At 40.8% G+C, this 17392-nt stretch overlaps 1 protein-coding gene across 15 annotated transcripts in view; it reads left to right on the forward strand.

The window, feature by feature from the left end:
• The window catches only part of ubr5 (ubiquitin protein ligase E3 component n-recognin 5), a 59809-nt gene that overhangs the window by 22231 nt on the left and 20186 nt on the right, over positions 1 to 17392 (forward strand). For 8 of the 15 annotated variants that reach the window (XM_015357949.2, XM_015357948.2, XM_069194823.1 and 5 more), the window contains exons 5-32: positions 134 to 253; positions 1051 to 1291; positions 2387 to 2546; positions 2972 to 3121; positions 3943 to 4154; positions 5853 to 5969; positions 6053 to 6163; positions 6407 to 6561; positions 6802 to 6919; positions 7062 to 7246; positions 7519 to 7628; positions 8180 to 8292; positions 8788 to 8931; positions 9661 to 9772; positions 11177 to 11331; positions 11505 to 11702; positions 12060 to 12270; positions 12401 to 12454; positions 13086 to 13212; positions 13774 to 13925; positions 14559 to 14654; positions 15041 to 15164; positions 15355 to 15452; positions 15722 to 15870; positions 16001 to 16092; positions 16512 to 16658; positions 16742 to 16860; positions 17249 to 17375. In XM_015357949.2, the coding sequence (XP_015213435.2) occupies positions 134 to 253; positions 1051 to 1291; positions 2387 to 2546; positions 2972 to 3121; positions 3943 to 4154; positions 5853 to 5969; positions 6053 to 6163; positions 6407 to 6561; positions 6802 to 6919; positions 7062 to 7246; positions 7519 to 7628; positions 8180 to 8292; positions 8788 to 8931; positions 9661 to 9772; positions 11177 to 11331; positions 11505 to 11702; positions 12060 to 12270; positions 12401 to 12454; positions 13086 to 13212; positions 13774 to 13925; positions 14559 to 14654; positions 15041 to 15164; positions 15355 to 15452; positions 15722 to 15870; positions 16001 to 16092; positions 16512 to 16658; positions 16742 to 16860; positions 17249 to 17375 (3897 nt within the window). The remainder of the gene's footprint in view (positions 1 to 133; positions 254 to 1050; positions 1292 to 2386; positions 2547 to 2971; positions 3122 to 3942; positions 4155 to 5852; positions 5970 to 6052; positions 6164 to 6406; positions 6562 to 6801; positions 6920 to 7061; positions 7247 to 7518; positions 7629 to 8179; positions 8293 to 8787; positions 8932 to 9660; positions 9773 to 11176; positions 11332 to 11504; positions 11703 to 12059; positions 12271 to 12400; positions 12455 to 13085; positions 13213 to 13773; positions 13926 to 14558; positions 14655 to 15040; positions 15165 to 15354; positions 15453 to 15721; positions 15871 to 16000; positions 16093 to 16511; positions 16659 to 16741; positions 16861 to 17248; positions 17376 to 17392) is intronic. The other 7 variants (XM_015357952.2, XM_069194825.1, XM_015357958.2 and 4 more) reach the window with 3 other exon arrangements.

A 17392-nucleotide genomic window follows, 5' to 3' on the forward strand; every position in this document is an offset into this window, starting at 1 on the left:
AGTCCCCAAGGGTGTTGCCAAGGCTAGTTGCTCTCAATCCCATGGGCTGTAAGACCTGGGACTTCCAGGTTGTTCTCAGTGACCCCATGTGGGACACTAGGTTTGTAACTGATCTCCCATCTTTTGTTTTCAGTTCAAAGTTGAGCAGTGGTTCAGGGACAGGAAGGACCTCCAGGCCAGGCAGGACTAGTGATCCGCCCTGGTTTCTGTCTGGTTCTGACACACTGGGCAGACTGGCAGGCAACACCCTTGGGTAAGTTTTGGCAGGGTCATCATTAATGTAGACACCAGGTGAAAACCTACCAGTACTACAAGGCCAAATCCTCTATTAAGACTTAAAGAACTATTATGCAGTTTTGGATTTGTAATAAACCCTCATTCGAGGTATTAAACAGTAGAATGGACTCAAGAATGGAGACGTGTATGTTTTAAGTTTGTAAACATTTTAGCCCTACGTTTCAGGAGTTTCAAAGCTTTATTTACTCTGCCGCTACTGGCGCTTATTGGTTTCACTCTCCTTCCAGTGCTTTACATGGGGTAAATGTCAAAGCACAGTGCAGTTAAGGGACTTCCACCCAAGTGTGTAGTTGGTGGCTCTGCTGAAATGCAGCCTCTGCACCAAACTGCAGGTTTCCGTATCAGTGCCGTCACATCACCTTCTGCGTTTACTTGTGTGGACATTATCCTCTCTTCCCATCCCTGCATTTTTATTTTTTTAATGAAATGTGGAAGGAATACCATATGTACATGATCATATGGCAGTAAATTCCTCTGCTCTGCTCTAAAACTGTGTTTTTGGAGGACTATGAAAAATGTTTCAATACAGATTTTTCAAAAGCTCTTTTTTTCAATGAATTTTTAGTTGATGGGAAGCCAGCGAGAGACAATGTAGGAGTTTACGGTTTCGTGTTTTTTTTCCTCACAACTTACATGTTGGCTAAACGCAAATGTACAGTTAAAGCGGCCTCCCCATTTCTTCTTTTGCAATGTCTTTGATGTCTGCTTGACTGCTGTGCTCAGCCTCCCTGACCCGTGAGCTCTGTGTGACAGGAACCGCTGGAGTTCTGGTGTGAACGGTGGTGGTGGAGGAGGAGGAGGGGGCGGCGGAGGCGGCGGGGGCAGTGGCGGCGGCGGCGGCGGCTCGTCGGGCAGGTCCTCCACCGCGGCCAGGGACTCCAGGAGGCAGACCAGGGTCATCCGCACCGGACGGGACAGGGGCTCGGGGCTTCTGGGTAGCCAGCCTCAGCCCGTCATTCCAGCCTCGGTCATCCCTGAGGAGCTCATCTCTCAGGTCAGTCCCCACAGCTGCCAGCCGCCCACGTGAACAAAACTGTTTTTAAGATTCAACCCGGCTGAGCTGCTGCCACACAAGTCACAATAGTTGCAAGAAAAGGCCATTTTGAAACGGGACACGAGGGTCCAGGCCAGATGTAGCTTTCTATCATACTCTTGATTAAAATACAAGTTTCGAATGTTCAAAGGACCTACTGATGTGTTAGTACAAATTCTGCAAAGAGCAGAAACCTACATTATTGATATAAATAAGGAAAACGAGTCCAAGTACAGATCCTTGATGTACTCCAATACTCCTATGACTCCAGTTTGAGAGTTAATTTGAGATAAGGTAAGACAGCCTTGTGGTCAGAAAATGCTTCATACAAATGCTTGTACGTTGGACATGCTTAAACCGACTCCAAAATTGATCGTCCAATTCATGGAGTTGTTGATTCATCATACCTTTACAGTAGAATCCCCATATATATATATATTGAAATTGCCAAGAAGTAAAATACTTGCAAACGCAAGACGGATATAATTTCAGTAACACTTTTAGTAATGTGGGAGTATAGAATATGATACCCAGAAATGTTGCCGAAGAAAATATCCTGATTTCTTTCAAGAAACAAGTGGATGAGATCCTTCGATCAATAAGCTACAAAAAATGGGTTAAATGGGCCAAATGGCCTCATGTCATTTGCAACTGTTCTAATACTAGAATATTATGCACAAGTAAAGAGCAGTAAATGATGTATCCATTTGGCCTTTTTATTTTTTATAACGGTACATTTACTGTTTAGGAACAAGTAATATGTTTATTCCATGCTGAAAAGAGAAGAAAGAAAACGCAAGTTTCGGCCGTGGGTCCTTCATGTGTGAGCAACCTGAAGAAGGAACCTCACACCCGAAGAAGGCTCCACGACTGAAACGTTTTTCTTTCTTCTCTTTTCAGCAGGGAATGGCCTTATTGTTCCTTTGCAGCCTACGCATGCTGATGCAGCCACCCACCTGAACTATTTACTACTTATTGGAATTATGTGACTGAGAAATTTGAATTGTTACAGCAATAGAGTGGATTGTTGTAAGGCTTTTTTCCCCCGTTGATTAGGCACAGGTAGTTCTTCAAGGGAAGTCCAGGAGCGTTATCATCCGAGAACTCCAGCGGACTAACCTGGATGTTAATTTGGCTGTCAACAATTTGCTGAGTCGTGATGATGAGGATGGTGATGATGGTGATGACACTGCAAGTGAATCTTACTTACCAGGAGGTAGGTGTTGGGCTACTGCTCTTACTAGACTTTTCCTGCTGCTTTTCTTTTTGTCCTTAGGCGGCTGAAGATTACTTGTAGTTCTGTGTAATGTACAAGTATCTACATTTTTTTAATTTAAACTCTTAATAGCTCTTCAGTTGTCCCAGTTAACTGAAGGTAGGAATATTCTGCTTGTATCTCCAAACTTATGAGAGTAATACAGATGGAGGTTACACCGAGCAGTGTTTGTCACCATATCATGATAGTTATTTCAGTAGGCCTTATAAGCACTTTGTATTTTAAAGTGGGATAACAGGTTTTTTTTTTCTAACACTGGTTCTGCAGAAAATCTTTGCTGCACTCAAGCTTCCCCTACAATGTACCTAGATTCTCCTGGATACAAACCCTGTTAAATGCTGTTCTGTCCTTTCTGCTGTTTTCAGAGGACTTAATGTCTCTGCTGGATGCCGATATCCACTCGGCCCACCCCAGTGTCATAATTGATGCGGACGCCATGTTCTCGGAAGACATCAGTTATTTTGGATATCCCTCCTTTCGCCGTTCTTCTCTCTCAAGACTTGGATCCTCACGAGGTAATTCAGTACCTTTTATCTTTTAAATAATGGATAAGAGGTGTAGATGAGTGAGCAAAGCAAGATTCTCTGTGGGCACATATTCATTCTATACGGAGAAATTAAAGAAAGCAAATGAATGTAAGATGTGTATCAAGATTTTTTTTATTGCAAGTAAGTGCTTTCCAGTGTAGAAAAGCCTACTTGTGAAGGTGGTAGATAAACATATTAAAGATTTTCCTACCAAGAGGGGAGACAAACATCTAGATGTTTTAGAGGATGGATAGAGCCATTCACAGTTAATTTGAACTCTTTCCAGTTCATAATTATTAACTACTAATTAAATTACACTAGTACATATTTATCCAGGCTTACTGTGTTATGAGGTCTTTCCTGGAATGTATTCTTAACCCTTTAAGGCTGTTCTCTGGCCCTGTGTGTATTTGTTCACCTCTTAGAAAATAGAAAGACGGTAGGTATGAGATAAATGAACACGTATATTTTAATTTATTGGCTCATTTTTACGTTTGTGTTGCTATTTGTGTGTTCATTCTTAAGAAGCTTGAGCACATTGGATAAAATAAAAGCAGTGAGCCCTCTGAGAAAGGCCCAGTAGTACCATCTGGTTTGTGTATTGGGTTAGGATGTCCAAGACCCTTGACTGCAGAGTACACTGGAAAGTGTGAATCACCTGTTTTTTTTTGTCTGTGTTTATTTTTAACCTCTGTTCATTTGTGGGTGGACATTTTTTTTTATTATTTTGCGATATTTTTTTTTGTGGAGGGTCTTTCCCAGAGAGTGGCTTACTTTTATTCCACTGGTGTGACCCCATTGCATACCAGTTCTCCTTCTTCCCTTAGAGAGAGACTCGGAGCTGTTGCGTGAGCGCGAGTCTGTGTTACGTTTGCGTGAGCGGAGGTGGCTTGATGGAGCCTCCTTTGATACCGAGCGAGGCTCCACAAGCAGGGAAGGGGAGCCGAGCATGGACAAGAAGAATATCCCGGTGCAGAGCCCCGTGTCCCTGGGGGAGGAGCTTCAGTGGTGGCCTGATAAGGTTTGCCGTAATAGTTCATTCTGCATTTCGTCTGCACTGTTTATCGATTTGCATGTTCCCGTTTATTCCGTGCTGAGTGCATCTTGCTTTTTTTTTTTGTAGTTTTAATTTGAAGCCTGCCCTTAGACGACAGTAGTTAGTTTGGGGGCAGCTGGAAACAAAATACTGAGTGTTGTTGAAAGTTTTGAAAGACATTTTAAGATTATTAGAGCAGATCTAACTTTTCGATGCCACACCTACAGTTAATGCTGTTACTATGTTTTTCAAAGATATTTGGAGTAGGAGTTAAGACATTAACAAAGCAGTGCCAAATGCCTGCACTCCTGTATGTCCAGCCTTTGAATACAAACCTGGATAAAATGGGGGGAGGGGGAATAAATGCTGTGGAAATTGTTTCCTCCCATCATTTCCTGTGTCTCAGAGGGTTATATATATATATTGGGTACATATACCAGAACAGCCATTAAATACCATCGGTGCAATGCTGTTCTGAATGATTCTTGCTAAGACAGTCATTCTCTTTTAGTGTTCCAGTGATGGATGATTTCTCTGGATTGATGGCACTTCCTATTGAAATCCATAGATTTGTGAAGAATGCAGTAGTTCAGGACCATGACATGAAGTGTTAATTGTTGAATTAGACGATAAAAACTTTAACAAGTAAAGATGCCAAGCTCAGGCTTAGGTGTGGACCAGCGTGTGACCAGGACTCATGGCTCAATGCTGTTGAGAGAAGGGTTGGGTTTAGTCAACTCTTGTCAGCTCCTGGCAGCAGTGACCCCTGTAACCATCCAAGCACCTACAGACCTGTGGTGCCGTAGGTTTGGAGCATGTCTCCTCCAGTTAGCGCTGAGTTAAACCTGTCGCATATAGCTGCGTAGCCTGTCGTAGGTTAAAATTGATCAGTCAGTAGCTTGAACGTGGGCTAGTTGGAGCAGTCTGCCTACTCTTGTTCGTTCTTCCCTGTGTGCGGCTGCAAAGTTTCTGGCCATGCACTAAGTCTTATAATTGACAGCTTGAAATTGGGTGGGCTCATAGCAAAATAATTGTACATTTCTAACTTTATAAAAAATCTAATTGTGTAGATTTGAAAATTGAGGATTTATGTTTACTTTTAAGTAATCATTTGTGCATACTTTCTTTAGTTTGTATATGCTTATAGTATAGTAATGTTTTTCTGTATGAATGCAGAACCACAGATTCCCCTGGTCTGCACCAAAGAGTCTCAAATTCTGTATTTTCAGCAATGTCTGTAAAACCCTCGAAAGATACTGTGCTCCTCAAAGTAATACATGGGAGGCAAGCCTAATGTCTAAAGTGAAGATATAACGACAAGCAGGGATATTTGTTCTTGTCACGCAAAAAGGTAGCATTTCTGACCAGGATGTTTTGAGCATTGGCAGTGACAGATGTGTTTTTCCATTGAAGGGTGTTTCCAGAAACAGTGATACACAAATGTGATGCAACTGGGTGTTTGGAACTTTATGGCTGTGAAATTTCCTTCTTAAAGCAAAATGGGACAACTGAGCACATTTGTGGATGTTCTTTTCAAGATGTCCTTGGATTCCTGTCAGTATTGTACACATTGCACGTTTACCGTAGGCATGTTTACAGTCTTGAAAGCGGAGGCTCGTACTTGATACAGTTGATTCCTTGAAATAATGGATATAAAACTATTTGTATTTTTTCCCTATAAAGGATGGTACGAAGTTTCTCAGCATTGGGGCCTTGTACTCTGAACTGGTGGCAGTGAGTTCAAAAGGAGAACTCTATCAGTGGAAGTGGAGTGACACTGAACCATATAGAAACGCACAGGTATTGTCATGCCGTAGACTGTGATTATAGATGTTTCACACTTTTTACAGCTGAGAATCTTAAAACAAAATTCCAATCTGCAGAACCCTGCTGTGCATCACCCAAGAGCCAGTTTTCTGGGACTGATCAACGAAAAAATCACCCTCTTGTCTGCCAATAGTATAAGAGCTACTGTTGCTACCGAGAGCAATAAGGTCAGTGTGCCAGCCGTTCTATTACCTTTCTTAAATTAACAAAATATTAAATATAGGGACACTTAAACATTTGTATTTTTGTTCATCTTGTATTTGGGTTCAGAGCATCTTTGCCGCATTAGACATGTTAAAGTTTGACGATGCATTGTTTGCTTTATCGTATTCATTGCACAGGACATATTAAACTTGATTACTTTTTTTTTAGTTGTAAGGTATGTCTAAATCTTTTTTTTTCCTCACAAGGTTGCCACATGGGTGGATGATACACTTAGTACTGTAGCATCAAAGCTGGAGCACAGCACACAGACCTTCACTGAACTGCAAGGAGAGCGCATTGTGTCCCTGCATTGCTGTGCCCTTTACACCTGTGCACAGCTAGAGAATAGCCTGTATTGGTGGTAAGTACTGTTTTGTGCTTCCAAATGTCTGGAATAGTACCATTGTAAATTATAACTTAAATCATATCCCTCTAATGTGTCTGGTGTTGCCAGAAGAGACCCATCAAGCAATTGAAATCTGTAGTAGTTTCTAACCTTTTAGTGTCATGAATAAATACCTTCTATTTGCAAACAACTTGTAAAAATGAATGGGTACGTTGTAGTTTAAGAAATAAAACCACTTCTTTTTTTGTTCTTTAGGGGCGTCGTTCCTTTTAGTCAACGGAAAAAGATGCTAGAAAAGGCCAGAGCCAAGAATAAAAAGCCAAAGTCCAGCGCTGGCATCTCCTCTATGCCCAACATTATTGTGGGCACACAGGTGAGAAGATTGTGGATTTGTCATTTTTTAATGTCGCGTGGATTTGTCATTTTTTAATGTCGCGTGGCTTTTCTTTAAAATGTGACTAACCCTGTTGGTATATGAAATTGTTGTAAACATTCTCCTATTTTGCCATCATTAGGTCTGCCTGAGGAACAACCCTCTTTACCATGCAGGGGCAGTTGCCTTTTCCGTCAATGCTGGGATTCCTAAAGTGGGGGTCTTGATGGAATCCGTATGGAACATGAATGACAGTTGCAGGTTTCAGCTCAGGTCGCCAGAGAGCTTGAAAAACATGGAGAAGACTAGCAAGACGGCAGAAACAAAGTAAGTGCAGTGGATGCAGATTTTGTTGTGCAGAATTGCTGCCTCGGTTGATTTTCTAAGCTCTGGCTCTGTGATGCTCTCCTCTTTATAGTGTCTTTCATCTTATTAAAAAACACTTTGAACTTCACAGCAGTATCCACACGTATAACTTGATGTCATATCAGGATCTAGAATTAGTCCAGCTCAGTTTCTTCTGTAGTATTCTTAAAATTCCCTTGTTTAAATATACTGTTAACCAGTTTAACAGATTCATTTCTAACTTCTGTCCTTAGAACGGAGAACAAACCTGAGTCTGTGAAGACTGAGATGGGACCACCTCCTTCTCCAGCATCTACTTGTAGTGACACATCCTCTATCGCAAGCAGTGCATCGCTGCCTTACAGTATGTCTATTAATTGCAATGTTAACTGTTGTGTTCCTTTATTTCAAAGTTTTTTCCAGTTGTGAACTGTCTATAGCATTTCAGCTAGAATCAGGATTAAATTTAAGTCGAAGTGATAATGTGAAGGTTATCACACGTACACAAATGCAAAGCGAGTCTGAAGTGTATAACAGCCCTGCTGGATGCTGTTGGTGATTGCATTGTGCTTCCTCCCTGCTATTCATTCACAGACAGAACTGCTGCAACACTTGTCATTACCCATGTAATATAAACTTTCCCTCAATGAAGCATTTTCTGATGGGGCCCATCAACCCATGTTGCAGAAAATCAAATCGTGAGTCTTGTGTAACCTGAAGAGTCTGTGTATAGCAGAGAAGGTTTCCTCAGATTCATTCAAATTTGCTTTTAGTATATTGCAGTCATCTTCCTTGCCAAATACCCTGGACTGCATAAACGGGTACCTATCGTTCTTAATATTGCGCTAATGTGAAATGACAAAGTCTTCGATGAAAATCTGCACTTTGTAATGACGACTGTGTGCCTTTTTACAGAGCGGCGGCGCTCAACTCCAGCCCCAAAAGAGGAGGAGAAAGTGAATGAAGAGCAGTGGCCTCTGAGAGAAGTGGTATTTGTGGAAGATGTTAAAAATGTCCCTGTTGGAAAGGTGGGTTTGAACTGACTTTGGAGATACCTTTCTGTATAAACCTTCTACGTACTGAAATTCGGTAGCTAGTGGTAATCTGTGATTTGCTTTTGTGTGTTTTATTATTTTTTCCATCAAGTTTAAAGTGGGATGAGTTGTTGGGATTTGGCAAAGGACAGTAAGCACCCCCTTAGGTTGCCAGATTAACTATTGACGATTGTAACATTTCTTAAACGTAGTGTTACCACACTAAAGAACAGAAATTTAAGAAAGAATATTCTATTTCTTGTGTCTCTAAAAATCCAGTCTTCGTATGTAATCTGCTAAGTAAATATTTTATATTTTAAGGTACTTGATTAAACTTAGTTGCCTATTATTAGTAATCTATCATCTTCCTAAGAAGTCCATTCTGTCTTGTGCAACGTGTGTATTGCCAGTTTGTTTTTCCATAAATTGTGATTTTTGTCTGATGCAGTTTGATACAACATTTGCAACAGCTCTTTTTTTTAACTCAAGGTGCTAAAAGTCGATGGTGCATATGTTGCTGTGAAATTTCCAGGAACATCCAGCAGTATGAGCAACCAAAGCACAGCTCCTTCTGACTCTGATCCCTCATCACTGCTGCAGGACTGTAGACTACTAAGAATAGATGAGCTACAGGTATAGAGAGCAATCCCACTATATTCAAGATCCTTGTTGAACATTTTTCTTAAAAGGCTTTGCGCATTACTTTACAAGCATTTTACTGAAAGCATTTGGCTATTTTTCTACCCACAGCATGTCACATGGATTTAAGTTCTTGTTGAGACCTATTACAATATTTGATAAAATACTGTTTATAATTAAGTCTCCAATGTTCTAATCTTTTACCTTACATTTGTGAGTACTTTTGATGGTTGTTGGGTATGCTCCGTTTAAAATGTACGGTGAAACATATGAGGATAAAATACCTCCTAAAGTTTTTTTGTCTTAAAGGGTAAAAGGTAGCTATTGTAATTAAGTGCAAAACTCTTGCTACACAATGGAATTTGTATTTTATTCCCAAACTGTGAAAGATAGCTTTAATTCCCTGGAAAATCATTTACTCTGCCCAAGAATATTATCCTGAGTTGTATTTCCTTGAACATATAATCTAAATAAACAATTTAATTAAGAAATGCATGTAAAAATAAAAAACAAACCTTAACACTCTTTATTGGGTATTTACTTCATGAATACTCCACCCTGAGATCATAATTAAGGTATTCTGTCCTTAATTAATTGCCAAAAAAGGCAATGGTAGTATGCTTTGAAATTTTGGAAATGTTTTGGGAAATTTGTAAGCACCTATGCATTCCTTTTATAAACCATTCCTTCCATGATTTCTTGACTTCCCATGTTTTCCAATAGGTTGTAAAAACTGGTGGCACTCCAAAGGTTCCGGATTGCTTCCAGCGCACACCTAAGAAACTTTGCATCCCTGAAAAAGCTGAAATACTGGCCGTAAATGTGGATTCGAAAGGTTAGTTTAACTGATGCACTGCAGAGAAGTTCAACCTGAGTGTTCAATACTTTCTCCTATCAGACTCGGGTCTTGCTCAGTCTGGCATACCTAAATGTCACAAGTAATAGGTTTATTCCATGCTGGAAAAAAAAGGAAGAAAGAAAACACAACGTTTCGGCAGTGGAGCCTTCTTCAGCTTCTTCACACCTGAAGAAGGCTCCACGACCGAAACGTTGTGTTTTCTTTCTTCCTTTTTTTTTCAGCATGGAATAAACCTATTACTTGTTCCTTTGCAGCCTACGCATGCTGACGTAGCTACCTGCCTGAACTACTACGTATCTAAATGTCTCCTCACTTCTGTTAGACACCTTCTCACTTTAATGGTGCTGCTGGTGCATAATGGCTAAAAAGTACAATGCATTGGAGTTCAGGTTCTCTCTGGCTATGTAGTACCAAAATACTATCTAAATATACGAGACGTATACACCCGTACCACTTTTTACAACACATAATCCGGTCCCAGAAACCCTTTTGAAGAGTGAAAATATGTGAAAGGAAAGCCTATTCGGTTATTTCTTATGGGGCAAAATTATCATCGGTTTCCAACCTCAATGTCACCCCTGCCTTTTTCAACAAAAAAATCATTCATACTGTGGTTTGTTTTTAGTAATAAAAACACCGCTTAGCTAGTAAGGCATCATTAATCACAACTAAGTACAGTACAGCACTGTATTGTACAGTAACCACTTCATTTGCTTTTTGTGTAATTACACACACAATTTTCATTTTCTCAACACCTTTAGTCCATGATAAAGTCTAAACCACATACTCTTACAAAAAGTAAAAGTGCACACACTAGCAAAAAATGCATGAAGCAAGACTCGGCTAACCCTATCACACACGTCTCTCCTGCCACTCTGTAGGCTCTGTGCTAGCCCACACCCTTACTAGTTAGTGGACTGTGATGCGAACACTCAATACGAGGCGAGTTGTATGAGATCTTCCTCTTCACTCTGCGTTTGGTGGAGGTTTCAAAATTTCTTCCTACCGCTTCTTCATATTTTGGAAGTTGGTTTTCATTGTTCGAGATGTGGGTAACAATTCTCCCGCTTCGTAATATTGAATTTTCGTATAAACATTCGTAAAAAGAGGTCTGGGTTTGTGTGTATATATATATAAAAATACATAAACCAAAATATTCCTTGAGTAGGGCATGTGATGTCTGGCCTAGGGGTTAGCAGGTATAGCTTGAATGTGCTTGCACCAGAGTCGGAATAAAACTAAAATCATTGAAATGTCGGTTTACAGTTTTTAAAAATGTGGATGTTTCTTTTCATTGCGTTGGCTCCCACCGCGATTTTCATGCAGAGATTTCTTACTCTTAGAGATTTGTAAATGTTGTTAATTGTTTTTGCTCTTTAGGAGTACATGCTGTATTGAAGACCGGCAGCTGGGTGCGATACTGCATCTTTGACCTGGCAACAGGCAAAGCAGAACAGGAAAATAACTTTCCCACCAGCAGTCTTGCTTTTCTGGGACAGAATGAACGGAATGTGGCAATTTTCACAGCGGGGCAGGTGAGGGGAAAAAGTGTTGCTCTCTTGGAGCACAGAGTTAAAAGTTGTGCTAAGATATAGCCCACCCCGCCTTCTTGTAAGTTAAACACTGGTTGTTAATGTGAAACAGAACACTGGATGCAGAAGCAGTATAGTAACTTATTTCTGTTATGACTCTGAATCTTTATAAACAGGAATCGCCTATCATTCTAAGAGATGGAAATGGGACTATCTACCCAATGGCTAAAGACTGCATGGGTGGCATACGAGACCCTGACTGGTTAGATTTGCCACCCATCTCGAGTCTTGGTATGGGAGTGCATTCCTTAACTAATCTTCCTGCCAACTCCACTATTAAGAAGAAAGCTGCTGTTATAATAATGGCTGTTGAGGTAAGTGTGCCAAGTGGTGTGAATTGAAAGGCCTGGTCATTTTAGTCACTGTCATTTTAATACAGTCTGTGTCTGAGGACTTAAATTGATTAAATCTAAATGAAAGCCTTGTAGAAAAATGGAAAATCAAGTTAAATTTGTTATATACTTTTTTTTTTAAATAGAACTTTGGCTTATCTCTATAAAGTAGGTGCCACCAATTCAAAAACCTCTGCAGTTTTTCTACAGAATTCCACTTCACTGATTTAGATTTTAAAGGGTGAAATTTATGGAATGGGAGTTGTCATGACTAATTTCATTTTTGAGGCTTCACTGAAAGTTGATTACAGGCCATTTCTCATGACTTCTGTCTTGCAGAAGCAAACCCTGATGCAGCACATCTTAAGATGTGATTATGAAGCATGCAGGCAGTATTTGATAAATCTGGAGCAAGCCGTTTTGCTAGAGCAAACGCCTCAAGCACTGCATGCACTCCTTGGCCACAGGTGTGATGGGAACCGCAACATCTTGCACACATGCGTTTCTGTGTGCTTCCCTGTCAGCAACAAAGAAACTAAAGAGGAAGAAGGTAAGGTAGCATTTGAAAGAATTTTGCCTAATAACAGAGGCATCTATGGATGCACAATGGTAGAATGGTCAGCCGGTAATGGTACAGTAGGTAACAACTGTCTCGATACCTTGCATTGGTATGTCTCCAGGAGCTGTCTACAAACAAAGACATGGGGAATCTGAAAGAAGATTGCAATATAGAGGTAAAAGTTGATGTAATCATAAGGAAGTTTGCCAGTAAAGATCAATATGCTCTGAATGACATTTAAAAAAGTATTTCAAGTGCCATGGCCTATATGTACGGTACTTGCAATGCTTGTATTACCTTACCTCTTTTAGTGAGGCACAGAGATTGGAATTGCATTTTTTTGATAAATGCTTAGTGAGCCCAGTTCTAAATTGTACTAAATGTAGTATATTGTTTTGTTTTTTGTATTTGCTATCCTCCCAGCAATTAAAAAAAATGCTTTTCTCACTTGTTCCTATATCCCGATGGTTTTCCAAAATGCTGTTGAGACCCTGAAGGTGCTGTATTAAGTTTGATAAAATGTTCTGTTTGATAATTTTTTGTTGTTGTTCATGAACCGTTCAAAAACATACCTCTGAACAAAATATCCTACAAAAGCAGTATGGTGTATGAAAACCAATAAGAAAACATCTGTAAGTATTTTTTGGGAGGGTTCCAATAAGACCTTTGACCTTCATCTCATCTTTAGACATTATAATTGTACCTCCTAAACATTGCGGACTTACTTTTTCCACTGGGGAATATGCTGTAGTTTTCTAATTTTCCTTTGGCCTTTTACTCAGTATTATGTCATTGGTGTTTTCCAGAAGCTGAGCGGTCAGAGAGGAACACGTTTGCAGAGAGACTGTCTGCGGTCGAAGCCATAGCCAATGCGATCTCTGTGGTTTCTAGCAACAGCTCTGGAAATAGAACAGGGTCTTCAAGCAGCAGAGGGTGGGCTCCCCATCTTTCGGACTCGACTTACTCATTGAAATTTTCACAATCTGTTAAAATGGACTGAAAAATTAACGTACATTGACATGGACACTTGAAGTTTGAAAATTCTCAAGCAGGACTCGTGCTGAGCCATTAAAAAGAATACTGCCTGATAATGGGAGGAATACTGCCATGGATAGAGTTACTATATGCGTTTTGGGCTGTGTAGTACAAATATCTATTGAGGAAACTACTAGTATGCTATTGTGCAGCCTCATGTTTGTGCCTTTATGGTATTATGATATAATTCTGTCTAGGAGTTGTAAAAGTTGTTGTTTAGAATTTGCCATTTCAGAATATTTGTGAATTTCTTACACTGCTTAAGTATAGGGGAACGTTCTTTCTTTGCAGTTTTTCCTCACAGAATAGTGAAATTCAGGGAAATCTCTTGGTCTTTTAGGTTGCACCTCTGACTGGAGTTGTGCTGTGTCTCTGCATTTCTGCCCATGTGTCTTACTGCTGGTGGTCCTATAGTGAGTTCTAGCCCTGTATCCTAACGCGGGGTTATTATTTCCCTAGTCTGCGGCTGCGAGAGATGATGAGGCGCTCTCTGAGAGCCGCTGGTCTGGGACGACACGAGTCCGGCCCTTCGTCCAGTGACCACCAGGATCCGGTGTCCCCTCCCATCGCTCCACCCAGCTGGGTACCAGACCCGCCCCCCATGGACCCAGGTGACTCATTGTCTTTGAGCAGCTTCTAGTGTTTGAAGGCTTCCCTTCTCTCTTTTTTGTATATAAGGTTAAAATACGTCCTTTACATAAGCTTCATGAATGGTTTTAGCTGATACCGTCATAGAATAATTTGCCTTTGGTTTGCCTGTGTTGTATTGTCAGTTGTCGTCTTGTAACTTAGTAACGTGTTCATGAGGGTGAGATGTTTATATCTTTCATGGTATGTATCAAACCCAGTTTGATACAACTTTTTGGTTAGAGGATTGTTCAAAATACATAGAATTTTTTTTTTGCGCCATCTCATGCGCAGTAGAGTAAACAAAAATTGAGTCTCCGGGTTTTTAGTAACCTGGATGCTATGTTAACTGCTGTTTGCTATGGAGAACTTTACTAATTGGGAACATTTCTGGTTGAATCCAGCTTGCTTTCTTCGTTGCTGCCCCAGGGAGCCAGATAGTAAATCTTTTACTGTACTGTTGCTAAAGTCCAGAATGAACATGTTAAAGTTGACCCAATTAAAGTTTTTCCTGTGGTGATCAGAGTGTTTGCACATCATAAACTTGTTTTGCCTTGAAGTGTGGTTTCATGATCACTGGGGTGTCTTAATATGTCCGCTCTTTGTTTTTCTTCAAGATGGCGATATTGATTTTATACTGGCTCCAGCTGTGGGTTCTCTCACCACCACATCAGCGGGCACTGGCCAGGGACCCAGCACCTCCACCATACCAGGTGAGCTGAGAGCAGAACACAGGAGCACTGCTGTGTTTCTTCAGTGAAGACCTTCTCTATACAGATGTGGCAGTGTAAACCATTTGCTTTAGTACTTTAGAAAAACCTGTATTCCCATGTTTCTTTCCCCCTACAAATTAAGAGATTTTGGCCTTCCAGTTCTTCACTCTTAGAGTTAAGGGAATGTTTCTTTGGTGTATATAAAAGTGATCTTTGATATATATATATATTTCATATAATTGCGGTATTTAGACGCTATCAGAACATCTGGTATGTGTGAAGCAGCTTGAATATGGACTGTTGTGTATTGCGTAGTGATTACATTTTTTTCTGTTCCATGACATGCTTTTTTGCTCCTTTAAAAAAAAAACTTTTTTTCTTACCAGGCCCTTCATCTGAGCCATCAGTGGTGGAGTCCAAAGATCGGAAAGCCAATGCCCACTTGATACTGAAATTGATGTGTGACAGTGTTGTTCTTCGTCCCTATCTCCGGGATTTGCTTTCTGCAAAGTACGTGGCCTTGTCTGAACACAAGTGTAAATTGTAATCGCCCTGAAGTTTTAGGACAAGTGCGGCAGTGAAGAAATTTGCCCATACTATTCAGTTTCATTTTTAAGCACTCATTTTTGATGTTTTTAAAGTTATGATGATAAATGAGTTTAGTGCATCACTGGGTGTTTTTAATTTTGGCAATGTACAGGGATGCGAGGGGAATGACTCCGTTCATGCTTGCTGTTAGTGGGAGAGCATATCCAGCTGCTATTACCATTCTTGAAGCTGCTCAGAAAATAGCCAAAGGTTAGTAGTTCTTCTCTTTTGATTTCTACAGCTTGAAACTATAACACAGGGTTCGTTTTTTATTGCTTTCACAGAACCAAGCGAAGAAACCTTACTTGTTTCACGGTGACAGTCTGCTGCTGTGTTTATTTTGGCATTTCTATACTGTCAGTATTTGAAGTATTAATTGTGACTTGTCATCTGTCAGTGGTCCGTTTTGTCTAACACATCTAGGAGATTTTTGTGCACTGTCAGCTTTATCACTGAAGCGATATAACCCTGCACTGTAGGTGATCCTGCCTCAAGTGAAAAGGAGGATGCTGTGTTCATGGAAATGATCTGTCCATCTGGAACCAACCCGGATGACTCTCCTCTCTATGTCCTCTGTTGTAATGACACTTGCAGCTTCACGTGGACTGGAGCAGAGCACATCAATCAGGTGGGCTGCTCACATTCCATTGGGCTTATCGGATGTGGGTGGCACAGTTTTGTAGTTCTGTAAGAGATTGCTGAAGAAGACGAAGCTCAGCAGGGTCTTTCTGACTCGGATATTCATCTTGGCATTTCAGGATATTTTTGAGTGCAGGACGTGTGGCCTGTTGGAGTCTCTCTGCTGCTGCACGGAATGCGCCAGGGTGTGCCACAAAGGACATGACTGCAAGTGAGTGTGTTTCATAAAGATACATGGCTGTTTTGCTATATGTTTATGGAGTATTAGGATGTCATATCTGTGTATCTTTCTATGCAGAGTCTGAGATTAAATTACATAACATGAGGAAGCATTTTTTAAATGAAAATGTAAAGAAAAGGCCATGTCAGCTGCTATGAGTGCATTGTTACTGTTTTGGTTCATAAACCTTAAATGAGGATGAATACATCACCAAGTCTGTTTTGGTTGTCTTGGGCTGGACTGCTGTAACACATCAATTTCCCTACAGGATTAATAAAGTCTTATCTATCTATCAGTGACTATATGCGTTACCATTGTTTGCAAAGCCTCTTGATGACAGTAACTTGTGTACCTTATTCAACAGGTGACTTGAATGTCATGTGAGTTATGTTTTTGTGGTTTACACGCAGGCTCAAGAGAACATCACCTACAGCATACTGTGACTGCTGGGAGAAATGCAAGTGTAAAACCTTGATTGCAGGACAGAAATCTGCCCGACTTGACCTGCTGTACCGACTGCTCACCACCACTAACCTTGTCACCATGCCAAACAGCAGGCAAGTATATGCTAGTTGTCTTTCGGGGACAATCTGTTGATCGCTCTTTGCAGTGTGTGTAACAATGTTCTGTCTCGCCACAGGGGAGAGCATCTCTTGCTGTTCTTGGTCCAGACTGTGGCCAGGCAGACAGTAGAGCACTGCCAGTATCGACCACCACGCATCCGAGAGGACAGAAACCGAAAGGCAGCTAATGCTGAAGGTCTGTTGCGCCTGATTAATGATTGTCTAGGTGCTTGCAAGCTTTTCACTGTTGGAAACATGGTAGCTCATTATAACCACAGATTTGCTGCTGACAGATGCTGTGGGAAGGGCTGGAGGATGCATCGTTCTGCTTTATATGTCAGTTTGTTCCTGTTACAGGATGTTTGTAAACATTAAGAGCCAAGTAAGCAATGTTGCTGAAGCCCTGGAGATTGAAATATTTTGTCTGGATTGTAGTGAACTGTGCGAAAATTGTGAGGAAATATATTTTGTAAATCAAATTTCAAGTGTTTGAGAAGCCAGTCACCTGATATTTTTGTGATTGGCTGTGTAATATAACTGGTCGATGGGTGTTTTTATCCCTGTTGTGTTTTTTGCCCTGGAAGATTCGGACATGCCAGATCACGACCTGGAGCCACCCCGCTTTGCTCAGCTGGCTCTGGAGCGTGTGCTGCAGGATTGGAATGCCCTGAAGTCCATGATCATGTTTGGATCACAGGAGAACAAAGATCCGTGAGTACCGCTGTTGA

This window comes from Lepisosteus oculatus, chromosome 10 (genome assembly GCF_040954835.1).
Source record: "Lepisosteus oculatus isolate fLepOcu1 chromosome 10, fLepOcu1.hap2, whole genome shotgun sequence".
NCBI lineage: Eukaryota > Metazoa > Chordata > Actinopteri > Semionotiformes > Lepisosteidae > Lepisosteus > Lepisosteus oculatus.